Source organism: Bacillus rossius, chromosome 8 (genome assembly GCF_032445375.1).
Source record: "Bacillus rossius redtenbacheri isolate Brsri chromosome 8, Brsri_v3, whole genome shotgun sequence".
NCBI classification, from domain to species: Eukaryota; Metazoa; Arthropoda; class Insecta; order Phasmatodea; family Bacillidae; genus Bacillus; species Bacillus rossius.
The window spans coordinates 69,046,133-69,062,100 of NC_086336.1; the positions used below are offsets into that span (position 1 = coordinate 69,046,133).

General features: G+C 41.6%; 1 protein-coding gene across 2 annotated transcripts in view; it reads left to right on the forward strand.

Annotated features, from left to right (window-relative positions):
- LOC134535227 (uncharacterized) overlaps window positions 1-15,968 on the forward strand; it is a 189,428-nt gene that overhangs the window by 133,524 nt on the left and 39,936 nt on the right. For both annotated transcript variants that reach the window (XM_063374288.1, XM_063374289.1), the window contains exon 4: window positions 8,614-8,803. In XM_063374288.1, coding sequence (XP_063230358.1) covers window positions 8,614-8,803 — 190 coding nt within the window. The remainder of the gene's footprint in view (window positions 1-8,613; window positions 8,804-15,968) is intronic.

Sequence of the window (15,968 nt, forward strand, 5' to 3'; positions counted from 1 at the left end):
TAACAGAGACTGTATATTGAGTCGCTAGTTTAGTATTAATTTTTTTGACGTGACAACGTCTAATAAATCGATGAACGCAGGCTGCACGCACGAAAAGTGTCCCGTTACGCACATTGTTCTGTTACGCTGTGTCCCGTTACGCACATTGTTCCGTTACGCTGTGTCCCGTTACGCTCATTGTATGCTTGCACCGCACCGACTGAAGTGAAAACTTAAAACTTTGTTTATAAATGTGTAATATGGAATAATTTCTACGTCAAATGTACGTAAGAAAATGAATCTGATTACTAGTATAATTAAGAGTATTAATTCTTGTATAATTAAAATAAAAATGATTCAATTTTATTCATTAAAGTATGCAATCATTTCATCAATGTTTTGTTACGACGTTGTCGCGTTAAACTATCGTCCGTAAACCAACTTTATAGACAACCAATTTTTTTTTGGTGTAATTTTTGTACGCGGAGGTGTAAAAATGTTGCTCTACGATTAAATACGTCAATACATTCAGTAAGAAGTCGAAATAGTTTGTTTCACTCCGAATGGTCCAGACTGGGAGACGTGGCGACGAGTAGAGACAAGATGGCGGATGTGTCTGTAGGGCACGAAAGTCGTGAAAGTCTCGAAGAAGTAAAGTAACTAAAAGGATTGGTCACGAAATGAACAGTAACGATGCTGGAAGTCACGAAACTGTAATTTCCAGCAGCCTTTCTATAGCAGAAAATCATGGAAGGAAGGAAGATCATGGACATACAAACAGTGGGTTTGTGTCATTTCTCCATGTCCGCCACGCGGTCATATAGTAAGGTCTGGCAACTTCCTATCCTTCTCCTTGGCGAAACCCATCCGCTTAGTGAAGCTCGCGGCTGCTAGCGAACTAAAGGCGCTAACAACAGTTTAGTTTAGAACTTCGACAGTAGACGGCGTTACCCTGAATTTGTAACGCCCAATCGTTTGGTGCGTCCATCAAGTCTTGCCTAGGGTTTACCTGCCTCCCCACAAAATTAACCTGAATATTGGAGTCCCGGTTTTGCTGGTGCGTAGCCTTGGTGCATCGAGATTGTCCCATCAATGGGAATTTAGATCAAAATTTCCCGATTTTCAAGTACATGTCGTACATACTTGAAACACGTTAATGGTGTTCCTTATATTACGATGTGTTCAGCCCGGGCAACGCCGGTAACTTCAGCTAGTGTTACTATAAAGGCCCTGATAAAGTCCTACAATTATTTCATCTTGTTATGTAGAACCCCTGATTTAACCTAATCCAAATATCGACCTGGCGAACGCGTGAAGTATAGGTGTATTTTTTTTTAAACATACGTCCTGTTTTATAAATTCTTCCGCGATTTCGTATACCTTTCGCAACTATCAAATGTACTCGCTGATACTGACGGCTGGGAAATATCTCGTTCATATATATTTTTTTAAGTGGCTCCAAACATATTGTAGTACATATTAAAAATGTAATGATAGTTTAATATAAGCACTGTTGTTCTTAAGTGAACCAAAATTTTTTTTTCCCTAGCTAGTTTTCTTTATATTAACAATTTCTTTCCAGAATGAAAAAAGTGTAATTGTACAATTGATGGAATTGTAATAATCATAATTTATTTCCATAATTTCATAATAATTTATTTCCTGAAATGAACTCTTGAGTTTTGACGTTTTCATCAGTCGTGTGTTGGGTTTTTATCGTGTCTACTTGTAATAATTTGTAGGTATTCTGTAAGTTATATATGTGCATCTTTGGTGCAAATGTGTATTACTTATCTCGAAAAATAAAAAAAGGGGGGGGGGGGGGTTGTCTGTAAAGTCGGTTTACAGACGATAATTTTATGTGATGACGTCATATCTATTTTTTTGAACTTGCTGCTTTTAAAAAGCCCCGTCTTAACCTGTTAGATATTATAGATATTATAGATACCTATTTCTCGCACGGGGGTTGGCCGGTTCTTGCACGCTCGGCTCAGGCGGAACGTGACAATGAGTCATGCTTTTTTCGTGCGTGCAGCCGGCGTTCATCGATTTATAAGACGTTATCACGTCGAAAAAAAAAAGCGACAGTTTCAAGTCGAAGCTGCTGTATGAAACGCCAACCACAACAAATACATTGTGAACGTGTGGCGGCGGGGTGTTGTGCTTCACTGTCGGCTCTTGTTGAAGTGCTCAGGGCGACGACAGTGCTGCACAAAGGCTGTTCTTGCCTCTTGCGGGCTCGTGGCTGTTGAAAGCGGTTTCGGAATGGTGCTTCGCTGAAGGAGGGTGAGGGGAGGGAAGCGTGTGGTTTCATGCGGCGACAAACCACAAGTACTCCCCCCCTCCCTCCCCTCTCCCAGGTATTGTCGAGCAGCTAAACAACTCCCTTCGCCTCCTCTTCGCGCCTCTCTGTGCTTGCCTTTTATTTTTTATTTTTAAGAAGACATTAAATCCTCAAATTCCTCTAACCGCGAAAGGGGAGGGGAAGGAAACATTTACTTGGCAGTTTTTTTTACAAAGTACAGGACGCTGAGGCACTGAGTTTCTGTTCTGATTGGTCAGTTCGTAATATTCGTGATTTTCTTTTTTGTGATTGACTTGGTCTGAAGGCTAGATTGTCCGGCTGCTGAGACAAGGGTCCCGGGGTCGATTCCCCGCCCCTGTGGGGGGGGGGGGAGGATTTTTCAAACCTTCGTCACGCGGAAGGCAATGGTAAACCTTCGCGGAATCATCAAAATAAAAAAAATTATATATCGCACACTTTTTTTTTGCATAATTAGCTGGTGAAGTTCAATTTTTTAACTTTTGTGTGCAGTATGTATAAGAAAACTGATATTGAATATTAAAATGTAACTTTTTTAGGTTTTAAGTCGATTTTTTACTTTTTTCTGGGTAATATGGTTTAATTTCTTTCAGAAAAAATCATCACTATTGTTATGATTTCAAAAGGCTAAATAAAATGTAATAACTTTTTCTTGAATGAATTTCAAACCATACCTCGCAGTATGCAGTAACTACCATCATTGCCTTCAAACACAGAAATTTTCAGTTATTTAGTTTAGTTCTCCTTATCCATATTGCACAAAAATGGTAAAAAATTCAAGTTTGCTAGCTAACTGTGCAAAAAAAAATATGCTTTATATAATTTTGTTGAAATTCGGCTACTCAAAAAGTCAAAAAGTTTAACCTTGTTAAAAAGTAAAAATAAAATAATAACTTGAAACGGGATATTTGTAACTGTGATATTTCTCTTTTATGCCACATGTTGTCATGGGCACATGTTATAATTTCAAGGCATGGGACTATTCGTGCGCACCCATGCGCTGCTCAAGTGGTTAGGAGCCTGGGTCTCGCAGCCTTTAAGCTTCTTTGCACAACCGTATGACGCCGTAAAGCCTGCCTTTACCGGGTTTCCATTTTAACCGCAAAGGGAAACAGGGGCCTGCTCCCCCCCCCCTTCCCCAGTTTTCATAAATCTAGGCTTGGGCGATAATCCCACCTTTTCGTTGCGCCTCCAGCCCCAAAGCAGCTTTCCCCAACCCCTCTCCTTCCCAGTTTCTTTCTGTCGCTCGCCTTCTTGTCATGGGAATCCGTCAAAGAGGCGCTACCGTCTTCCAGCCCTACTGGCCGTTTCCACGTCTTGCAGGTCTTCCGTCGATAGTTTTGTTTAAAAATATATATATTTGATTTTCCAATGCGGTATATACATTCACAACTATTCCCAGAGAAGCTGTTTTTTTTTGACGTGATAACGTCTTATAAATCGATGAACGCCGGCTGCACGCACGAAAAAATTGTCACGATCCGCCTGAGCCGAGCGCGCAAGAAACCGGCCAACCACCCGTGCGAGAAAATCTTCTATAATATCAAACAGGTTAAGGCGGTGTTTTTTTAACTAATTGTTCGTGATTATATTTTAAACAAATTATTTAAATTATATTTGAAATTACTGTAAATACTATTTGAAAATTTAAAAAGTATGCAATTTTTCAATGTTTTCGTATGACGTTATCACGTAAAATTATCGTCCGTGAACCGACTTTACAGACAACCCCCCCCCCCCTTTTTTTTTGTTGTTGTTGCTAAATGCACGTTCCGTGAATGTTAATAATATGTTTTTTAAACCAGATTTTTGAAAAATTCGTTTCCTGCTTGACCTCGCCGGGATATGCCCGGCTCACAGTTGTTGCTTAACGAAGCAACCCCGAGCAGCTGTTGCTGACTGCAACTGGGATATAACCGCGGCGAGAGCGGACCCGAGGACTGAATACCAGAACAGGCGTACTTCCAGTTCTGAAGCTATAGGAATATATTGCTGAAGGGGATTTAGCATTAAAGGATGCTGCTATGTAGCTATAAATATAGGGTGGGGGGGGGGGGTTGTCTGTTAAGTCGGTTTACGGAAGATAATTTTACGTGATAACGTCCTAATATCAATTTTTTTTTAAAATTGCTGCTTTTAAAAAGCCCGCCTTTAATGGTGGGAGTGTGTGGGAGTGTGACCTGGAGGAGGCGGTCGACGTGACCTGCGGCGCAGACGGTCGCGAGGGAGCGCTACTTCGCGCGCGGCTCGGTCTATAAATACCGGTCTCTGGCGGCCTTCGGGGTTGCGAACCGCCTCGCCGCGACTCCCCGGCTGCGGCCGACCCCCGCCCGCCCGGGCACACACGCGGTGCGCAGAGCCTCAGGAGAAACTACTCAGCACATCCGAGTGGGGGTCCGCTCACGAAAACCATTTAAGAGTTCGCTGAGGGCCGAAAAGTACTTTGGATTTCGGATTAAGTTTTGAAACTGTATTTTCAGAAGAGTTAAAATTGCTAAAACGCGTGTTTGCAGAGTAATTTTTAGGAGCATAATAACCAGTACAGATTCTTGAAAGCACTTAAGGGACTTGCATTACACCTTTATCTTCATTTCTCGGCCATATAATGTTACGGTCACCGCTCAAATTTCACAGTTGTCCTGTGCACTGGGAGAAGACTGCGCGCCAGTCCAGAGGAGACACCGCGCTAGAAGCACCAGCGAGCGTCGCGCTTATCATCCCGCCTCACTAACACACACACACCCCTGACGAGGCGGGCCCCCTTAACTAACACCGCAAAGTCTTAAGGGGCTCGCCTTGTCGGAAGTGTAATTGTTTCCAAGCGCGCAGTCTTCTCGTAGTGCATGTGGCAACTGTGTTTTTTTTATTTGTAACATTACGTGGCGGAGAAATGAAGATAAAGGTGTAATGAGTGCTTTCAGGAATCCTTACTGTTTTTCCTGTCGAATAATTAGTCTGAGAACACGCATTTAAGCCATTTCACCCTCTGCAAAATACAGTTTAGGAACGAAACAGAAACTACTCGTGTGCCCTAAGCGCATTTTAAATTTATTTTCGTATAGACAGACCCGACTCGCATATATTTAGTAAAAGAATTAGTAGTAGTAGTAGTAGTAGTAGTAGTAGTAGTAGTAGTAGATTTTAAATAGCATGTTTTTCCTGAAGCTCTGCACACCGTATGTGCTCAGATAGGTGTGGCCCTTAAAGTTATTTTTGTATCCTATATACACTGAAAATAAAGTTTGGCGGTGACTTAAAAAAAATTTATACTCTGTTTACTGTTGTAAACAGTTTTGTAGTCACATTAATGGATTTTTTGCACGATCCATGGCTGATAAACTTGATTATTTTTTCCCTTGTGAGCCTGGAACGTTTGCGCACTGGTTTGACAGCGATATACATACACAAGTGAGATGTGCGGATTGGGCCGATGGCTCCTCGCCACGGGGGACGCACCACAACGCCGAAATACCACAACGCCGAAATACAACAACGCCGAAAAATGTCATTGCAAGACTGCCACAAATGTTAGGTTAGGTTAGACTAGGTTAGGATGGACTAGTTTAGGCTAGGATATATTACGCTAGGTTAGGTTAGGTAAGGTTAGGTTTGTTTGTGGTATTTCGGCGTTAAGGTACATTTAAGAAACACGCACAAATTCATTCAGTTGTTATTTCGGCGTTGTGGTACACAGCAGTTTTCTAGCTGTCGGCGTTGTGGTCAATTTTGACATTCCGCGTTGTGGTAACGACCCCTCGCCACGCACGAACCGGGCGAGAACATCGTGCTCCTAATGATCGCCCCTGTTGCCTCGCGATGCGCTCGTGTGTCTCCGGCTGCGGTCGGCTGCGGTCGGCTGCGGTCGGCTGTGTGACGCGTGCTGCGGTCGGCCCGACAGCTGCGAGGCCGCGCTTGTAGTCGCCTGTTCGAGGAAAACACGGATGTCTTAACTTTATTGAGAAGGCGAGGATGGATCATTCCGCTGGCCTTGGTTTCCTGAACTCGTAAACAAACTTGAGGGGATTCACAGGTCCCGCCGTCAGAGGTTACGTCACAGCTCGCAGTAAAGGACGTGATCCAGCTTCAGACACTTGCTGATGTCATTATTTTGAACTGTTGTGATAGTCACGACAATTGTAGTTTATCAGGCTCTAACAGGGTAAAACGGATAGTAATTTTTTTATAGCAATGGCAATTTAGTTATTGTATTTTAAATTTTCGTTTTAATATTCCCTATACTACGTTAAATCACATTTAGCATCTTATATACTTTTTAATTTTGGATTTTTTTCTACTCGTTAGTTTATTTTTTAGTTCATTTTTGTTTGTAAATTTGTTTTCTGATTTATAATTATTTTTTTTTAGGTTATATTCCATTTGTAATTTTGGTTTTATTATCAATTTAAATGTTATGTATAAAACATAAACCTGGTCCAGTTGAAGACTTTGCGCCACATAAAAAAAAAAGGCCAGTAAAATAAAAAATGTGAACGAAACGCAAGACCGTCGCTGCAGTCGCGGTAGAAGCACTCGGCGAGACGGGGCGGGAGGACAACTTGTTAGATCATTCTCCAGGTCAAGGAGGAACTGTGTGGACAGGCCGGAGAGGAATGCGCTGCAAGTCGAGGAGACGCCCCAGGAGACCCCGGACCGGGGACCCGCGCCCCCCGGGTGGGACGGCCGCGCCCCACGCCGCGAGCTGAAGGCCCGCATTGTGCGCCCGAGATAACACCTGGTCGCACCTGGTCGCGCGGCGGCGCGCAGATACCCGCAGATACCCGCCACACCACCGCCGCCAGTCTTCCCGCTCCAGCAGAACTATTCCATCGAAATAACTCGAGTTACTAACACCTCACGAAAATATGCGGAAAACAAGGGTTTTACCCCACAATTATTTCAGCTACAGCGACAAAATTCGCGGTTGTCGTAGAACTTCGTTGAATTAATCATAATCCAGTCGCGAATTGGTCCATATTTAATACTATCAAAATGTTGTTCAACCTCGACTTCAAAAGACGTACTTATACCAGACTTGAGAAGCACTCTAAGAGCATGAGGTATGTCCGCGCCAGTGTCTTCCTTGTCATCGGCAGCCGCATGCGAGAGGCACCACTGCCTTATTGCGGCCCGTTCCAAGGACCAAATGCCTGTGATTGGTGAGCCTTTGATAAAACTCAAACCAATCACAAAACACAAGAGGCGATGCTACTTTGTTTTAAAATCCAGTCGAAATATTTTCGCGAAAACTACTAGGTGCTTATGTACATTTTTTATTTTCGAGTCGATCAACCTTGGACCTCGTGTTATAACCTGATAACATGGCCCCCTCCGCTCCCTAAAGTATAATCACAAAACGTTTTCTTATCTTGGCCAGAAAAATCGTGTGTACTCTGTAGTTTGTTGGTACGTCTGCCTGTCGGATATTCTGCGCCGGATCTCCGCTCGCCGTTTCCTGAACGAGATGCACATCCGGCGCTGCTGGCTAGCATATCCGTCCCAATACTGAGACAGTGTCCATTCAGAGTAGTCGGATGTGGTGTGTGTCTGTTCTGTGGAGCCAGTTTCAAAGATGTGTTGAATGCGTCACATGGTCCTCCAAAAAGCTACCACGTGTGCCACGTATTTATATATATTTTTTCAGATTTCTTATTTAATATAATTGATTTTCAAGCCTTTTTGAAACCATGAATTTTAGTAAAAAAAAAAAACTATGTAGGCAAGAAGCAGCAGCTTTAAAAAAATAAATTATTGTGCTGCATAATTTCACTTAATTAATAAACCTTAGTTCCTTACATCGTGGAATTTAAGTATATATACTTTAAAACCTATTTGTTTTAGTCAAGTTAAAACAACTAGTTTCGCAAGGACGCAAAAATACTGATATATTCGTTTTGATGTATCATTTTTATCTGCGGTCAATCACCTTTCTCAATTCTGCAGTATTAACAACCATTTTTTCCCCCCTTCTGGCTTTATATAAGATCGTGTCTACAATCCGCCGCTACCTCATGATTTGCCAGAGTTACGACACAGAATTGAGGAGGCTGTTTTCTTCCATTACTCCGGACGTGTTAACCAAAGTATGGAAGAATTTGTACGTTAGGTTTGGATGTGTGCCGTATCACTAAAGGTGCACTTATTGGACGTTCGTAAGATGAACTGTGTTGGTTCACCCTCAGTTTGGTGTATGTGTGATTTGTTGTAAATAGTCTACGTTAAACTGTTATAGTATGTATGATGTGTGGCACGATGACGATGATGATGGACCACAGAGATGCAGCGGGTGTCGAACCGGCGTGTCCTGTTCGCAGGTGGTTGGGCGGCCTCCCTCCGCCTCCCAGGACTGCCCCCAGCTCGGCGCGATCTGCAGCCACGAGAGGAAACTGCTGGCCATGGCCTCGCTCGGCCCCCAGCCGCCGCCGCCGCAACCCCAGCCGCCGCCGCCGCCCCAGCAACCCCAGCAACCCCAGCAACCCCAGCAGCAGCTCTGCTTCAAAAAGGGTGAGCCATTCCCCTTGTGGCATCTGGTTAAGGATGCAATAGGAGAAGGCTTAAGATTTGCGAGGAAAACTAATAAAAAGTCCTGTGTGAAGCACGTATTTATTACAAATAGTTGTTGTGGTTGGAGCATCTTCGGGCAGCGTGTCGGCGTTGTCTGTTCCGGTGTGTAGTTTGCGCCTCGGGCAGAGATGCCAGGCCCTTCTGTGGAGCACATCCTTCTTAGGTTGGAGGCGGACGGGGTCTTACCTCCGGAGTCGGGCCCAGTCTTCGCGAAGATCACAGTTGCCCCAATCACAAACAATTTGATTTGGCCATCAAATAATTAAATAGAAATAAAATAATAAAATGATATAAGTACGGGTGGTAAAGTATAATTTTCACTATAATTCTACAATAATACTCAGTAGGCTTATATAAAATTAATTATTTAATTTACTTAAATAATCGAGATATATTTCAATTAATAATGAAAATAAATATGCTGGATGATTTTCTATGGTATTAAATTTTAATTATTATTAAAATAATCATGTAATAATTTATAATGCAATTAAATTATACTTACGGGAACCTAACCTCACTAATGTTCACCTAAAATCAAGGTTACTTCATTACATGGACCAGTGTTCACTATCACTGAAGTATATTATTTTTTTAAGCACATAAATAATTTTATTTGTATATGGCCATTTTTTTACATCCAGTGAAAATTTTGTTATATTGTGCGTGCACATCGTAAAAATTCACTCATCATTTTTGCATAACGCGCCCAAAGAATTATAACTTCAAAAAATTATAAAATAATAATAATACAATATCAGGGACGTTCCGTAAATTCACCGGAGAATATTTCGAAACTCTACAAAGACGTCTTGAGAATTTTTTTTTTTACCAGCGTTTCCCCGTTATTCTTCGTTATTTTTTTTTCTAACGGTGTATGGATAGATATTTTCTCGCGCATGCTTGCAACTTTCCCCGGATGTTCACGCGATGTTACGCCTGTGCTGTTGAGCCCTGCCAATAGTGATTCCTCGTGTCTCCACCGCCGCCGGACCTTTATCGACGTCGCTACTTGCCAGTTGTCGACACTGGAACTCACGATACGTACTTGCCAGTACCTGTAAATTGCACTAATACCTCCTCGCACCTGTGCCAGTGAACATCGGGGACGCACCACAACGCTGAAATACCACAACGCCGAATTACCACAACGCCGAAATACATTAACGCCGAAAAATGTCATTGCAGGACTGCCACAAAGGTTAGGTTAGGTAACGTTATCACACAAATTCATTCAGTTGTTTTTCATTTTGCTCCTGTGGCCCCCCCCCCCCCCTTCCCCACCCCGCATCAACATTTTTCGGCTTTACTGTATTTCGGCGTTTTGGTACACAGCAGTTTTCTAGCTGTCGGCGTTGCGGTCAATTTGGCATTCGGCGTTATGGTATTCGGCGTTGTACGTTCGGCGTTGTGGTATTTCGGGGTTGTGGTAACGACCCGTGAACACCTTGTGCCAGCACTGGTTCACTTCAGTCCTGTCGTGTGCGCGGTATCTAACTGTTACGTAAACCTTTATAATACGTGTCTCCATAGTTGATACACGAGAATCAGGTTTTTTTGGACAGCAGTCCTGTGCCGAAGTCCTGTTTCGCCAGAACCATTAAATCTTGATAGCTGTCCTCGCCCAGAATGTGAGAGCCAAAAGATGTCCACTGTTTTGTGGGCGACTGTTTACACTCGCCTGCGCAAGGCACACTAATCACTTTCCATGGGGACGCACCACAACGTCGAAATACACTAACGCCGAAAAATGTCATTGCAGGACTGCCACAAAGGTTAGGTTGGACTAGGTTAGGTTTGACTAGGTTAGGCTAGGCTAGGTTAGGTTAGGTAAGGTAGGGTTAGGTTTGATTGTGGTATTTCGGCGTTAAGGTACATTTAAGAAACACACACAAATTCATTCAGTTGTTATTTCGGCGTTGTGGTACACAGCAGTTTTCTAGCTGTCGGCGTTGTGGTCAATTTTGTCATTCGGCGTTGTTGTAACGACCCATGATGTAAAGAAGGGGAGGTGAAACCGTGCGCAGGTTTTCCCCCTCCACGCGCTCCCTTGCTACGTCACCTTGGTTGTAGCCAGCGCTCTTCTTCCAGGCGATTCCCATCCATTTCATCTGCGTCTCGTGCGAATTTTTGTTATGGTTGGTGCTTACATAATCCTGAGTGATTTTATGTAGCTGTGCAGTGTTCAGATTTCACAATCATTTCAAAAAGACTCGAGATTCTGGCATAAAATATTTTTCTTTTCCAAAAAATGAAGATCTTTGCAATAAGTGGGTGAACGTATGCAAAAGGAAGGACACATTCTGTGTTAGCAGAGGTAAGTTTAAACAAACGTGATTTTAAGTAGAAATGTCACTTGTTTTATAATACGAGTATTTATTTTTAATTTTTTTATATGATTAACTGTAGGTTAATATTAGGTCAAGGATTATATATTTCGTGCAAAATACTGAGTTATTATCTATAATAATAAAGTCTTTCGCGGTAAAAAGGTTATTTACTGAATTAATTTATTAAAAATGAAATCTTAACGTATATATACCCACCCATTAATAAAAACTCAAATCAAATGTTTTTAAAATGTTTGTGTGTTCGGGCATCAGCGAGAACTACAGAATTTATTTCAATTTAACTTTTTTTCTTGTTTGTTATAGAACTAACCTAAACACTAGGTTGTGTAGTATTAATAAAGGGGGGGAAATATTTCATCAATGCATGTAAACAAATCGAATGAAAGTAGGAATGTGAACCCCCTATACATCAAAAAGAAACATGCGCATTTTTTCTATTGTTCAAAATGTTCTCTTTAATGGAGTGGGGAGGACATGTGATATCATTACGTTTAAATATATTTAAGTATACACGCAAAACCGTGAGATAAGAATTATAAATAGCATTTAACGCGTTAAAAAAACTGCCGTTTTAAATACTTAAAATTAAGGTTTGCAGGGACCATAGCTCAGTACATTCTCAGCGCACGTGCGTGTGTGCTCCATAGGTGAATCCAGAAAGGGGGAGGGGGCAGAGGGGCATGTGCCCTCCCACCCATCTAAGGGTAAAATATACATTGATTAATAACGACTTTTGGAGTAATAAACAGGTATCATACTAGGCCCAGACTCACGGCGGCCCCCCCCCCCCCCCCCCAGTAATTCCTGGATCCGCCCCTACTGTGTCTACAATCCTAACTCTAACACAACTCGGCTATAACTAAAAACAGTGTAGCACATAAGTTTGCATGTTTGTAGGTATTAATTTTTCTAAATTCTATATCTATAAAGTGCATGAGATATATAAAAAAACAGCTGTGTATTGAAAATTGTACGTGTGGACATTTGCAGCGCGGCCTTGGAATAGTAATTATGGAAGGAAGCGGCTTTTCCGTAAAACTAGATATAAGTGGGAAAAATTGTATTTCCGATTTTAATGTTTCATGATTACAATGATTTTATTCTATTTCAATATTTTTATATTTTTAATGTTTTTATCACACCATTTCCCTTGAATGTATTGCCTTCAAATCATTTTAGTATTACAGAATCCAGGAGGAATTTTGAAACGCCAATTTTAAGGGGAATTAGATGAACTTAGATATTTATTTTGTATTTTTTTTCCATGGAAAGGCCGTGACTCTCTTCAGTTGTCTTATCAAATTATGCGAGTGCCTGCAAATGCACAATGTACAGGAGGTAAAACAATACTTACTTTGTTATAACATGGAATTCTCAGTAATCAAAATTATAGCAAGCAACATTTTTGAGTTTTCAGAAGTTAACGTTATAAAAATGAAGAAAGAAACACCTTCAGCCAAGATACACGCGTTCAAATTACATTCAAATACCTATGAGGGACGGGAGTTCTTCAAGCCATTATGAATCGATTTTGGCTTTAATAAAATGTAGTGTAGAAGGCATACGGGTTTTGTGAAATATTTACTGGCGAGTTATTTTGCAATTGAGTTATTTTTAGTAATCAACCAACAATTATGTGCCATGTTTTAACGCACAATGTGCTTGGGGGATTTGAAAACTATTAGGTTTTACCTCTCCAAGATAATAAACAAAACCAACCTTTTCGTTTTTTTTTTTGCCGTGAAAAATTTTTTGTAATGCCTGCAAGCTGTTTTTTGCTGAATATTGGTTTAATAATATTGGTTTAGTAATATTTTTTTATTTATAATATTATATTTTTTAAATATACTTTCTATCATTAATTGCCCTTTTGTTTATTGTTTGTAACTAAATAAAATTAAATTTAGTAAATAAATCAAAAGCCCTTATGTTTATGCAAATTACAAATAAGTATTTATAGAAACTTTGCTTTGTGTCAGATGCTTTTTTTTTTTTTGTAATACGTTTGTATTATTATTTGTCGCCTGCATCCTGAATGTTTGTTATATCTATTTAATTAATATTCATAATAAATATTTTCGAAGTATATTCATTCCAATTCCCATTACCATTCCATGTTTACAAGACTCAATCAACATTTTGAAGTGATGAAACAGCAGAAATATATTGCTTCGTTGATTTTATTATTAATATAAACCCCGCGTTTGGATGCTAATACATTTATTTAAACTGTATGTTCTAAATGCGTGCTATACAATGTACATAGCAAAGTATTTTTACGCTTCGTGGTAACTCTACTATTCAAACGATTGTAAATGAACTGTCTCTGCGTCGTATTCCCGTAAGCGCGCTGCGTGTAGACCGGGCGGTGCGACCAAGGTGACGTAGTGCGCAGTGGAGGACGCGTTTGGGCGGCCGGAAGGTTTCACCTCCTCTTCTTTACATCATGGTAACGACCCCACTTCCAGCACCCCGGGATACCTGCGCTGTTATCTGCCGATACTGAATCACCGGTTCGTCCACTGTACGCGCATTCAGTGATTTTGGCGTTTGTTTGCCCGGATTTAGCGATGTTGAGTTCACAATTTTCTCTTCGGCTGCACACTATTTCAGCGGGCAATGTGTCCGTGTTTGATTTGGATTCAGCGCGAAGGGAACTCAAATAATTGTTGACGATCCGATTTGTCATGAAACGCGTGTTGGTCATAAAGGAGAATGGTGCGTGTAGATATGTTAGGTTTTTTTTTTTTTTCGGAAAACTATTTTTTTTATTATTTTCCTGTTAAAAATAGGACAATTTGCCAACGAGTTAAACTTTCACCGGGGCACAAATAAATTTCATTAACGTTTCCATACAAACAGGATCAAATAAAACGTATATAGTTTTTTTTTTGTTTCTTTACCATCTAATAGCTTATTTAATATTTGAGGTGTAAGGTAGGGTCTATCAACCAATAAGAACAAAAATTTGTGGTTTAAACAGTACCTACCATTCTGCAGAGAATAAATTATTGAGTAACGTATATCAACCCATGTTAAGTAATGTAGATCTGAGTTGGTAATGCGGTTACGTCGGGGAAGTCTCCCTCACACGCGGAGAGACGTGTGTGCCTTAAGGGAAGCCTAAGATGTCCATCAAGTTCTGTCCCTGCCCGAACACGCCCGAATATTCACCTTCGGCCAACCTCGGGTTTATTTATATATATTTATATTTCTCTGTTTATTTTAATGTAGCTATACTAACCTAACTAACCGTCCACACCGTTTTAAAGTGTTTTAATGTAGCTAACCTAACCGACCACTTTTAATATTTTAATTCATTTTTCCTGCGCAAAAAATAAAACAAATCCCGAGGTTGGCCGAAGGTGAATATTCGGGCGTGTTCGGGCAGGGACAGAACTTGATGTACATCTTAGGCTTCTCGTGCCTTAACACCGCCCACAGCCGGTTCGACTCTGCACGTGGATCGGGAACAATCGGCACTCGGTTTGTGAGACTTGGTAGCGAGCGCCGTGGAACTTCTTGCCTCGTTGCCGCGCGGTGTAATTACCGCCGCGCCACGGGGTGTTTTTTTTTGTTCGGTTGGGGGAGAAAAAAAAAAGCTGTCCGTGTGAATATCTTGCTCTCTTTTTCCCACGAGAGGCAGTGATGTATAATTATCCTCATTGTCGTCTCACCTTGAGCGCGCGGCCTCCTTGAATTAATTCCCGTTCTCGAGAGGTGTTCTCGCCACGCGCTTCTCCGGGCCTTGGGCTGGTTCTGCTCGAGAGTCATAGAGAAATGCACACAGGAGAGACACAGAACACACAGTCGAAAATAGCCGATTCACAGCGCCGATGATTCCGTGGAAGGCATCAGAACAGCAGCACAGCGCAGACGAGCGTAAAATGGAAATGTCTGGCCGACAGAACCAACCTCGTCGAATTCTGTCAAGTCGTACAGATCATACTACTGTTTTTTTATATTCCCGTCATTCGTGCACGATGTGACCTTCCCTATCTTTTTTTTTTTTTTTTAGCGCAGAATGGTGACGTTCCAAATTCCATTGTTAGTGCTTTTTTTCACTGCATGGTGCGGGGTCGTTACCACAACGCCGAAATACCATAACGCCGAATGTCAGAATTGACCACAACGCCGGCAGCTAGAAAACTGCTGTGTACCACAACGCCGAAATAACAACTGAATGAATTTGTGTGTGTTTCTTAAATGTACCTTAACGCCGAAATACCACAATCAAACCTAACCTTAACTAACCTAACCTAACGTAATATAACCTAACCTAACTTAAACTAGCCTATCCTAGCCTAACCTAACTTAGTTTAACCTTACCTAGTCTAACCTAACCTAGTCTAACCCACCCTAACCTTTGTGGCAGTCCTGCAATGACATTTTTCGGCGTTAGTGTATTTCGGCGTTGTGGTACACAGCAGTTTTCTAGCTGTCGGCGTTGTGGTCAATTTGGCATTTCGGCATTGTAGTACGTCCCCGTTTTCTCGCACGGGTGGTCGGCCGGTTTCCTTGCGCGCTCGGCTCAGGCGGAACGTGACAATGAGTCATGCCTTTTCCGTGCGTGCAGCCGGGTGTTCAACGATTTATGAGACGTTATCGCGTCAAAAAAACATAATTGTTTTCCCCCATGCGTAGAGACCGGAAAAATTCGCGGGTTCTTTGACCTTCAGGATAGACTCCAATATCCTCTGCACTCTCGGGCAAATGCCAACTGTTCATTGGTTGCTGACTTGTGAGTCGTCTCG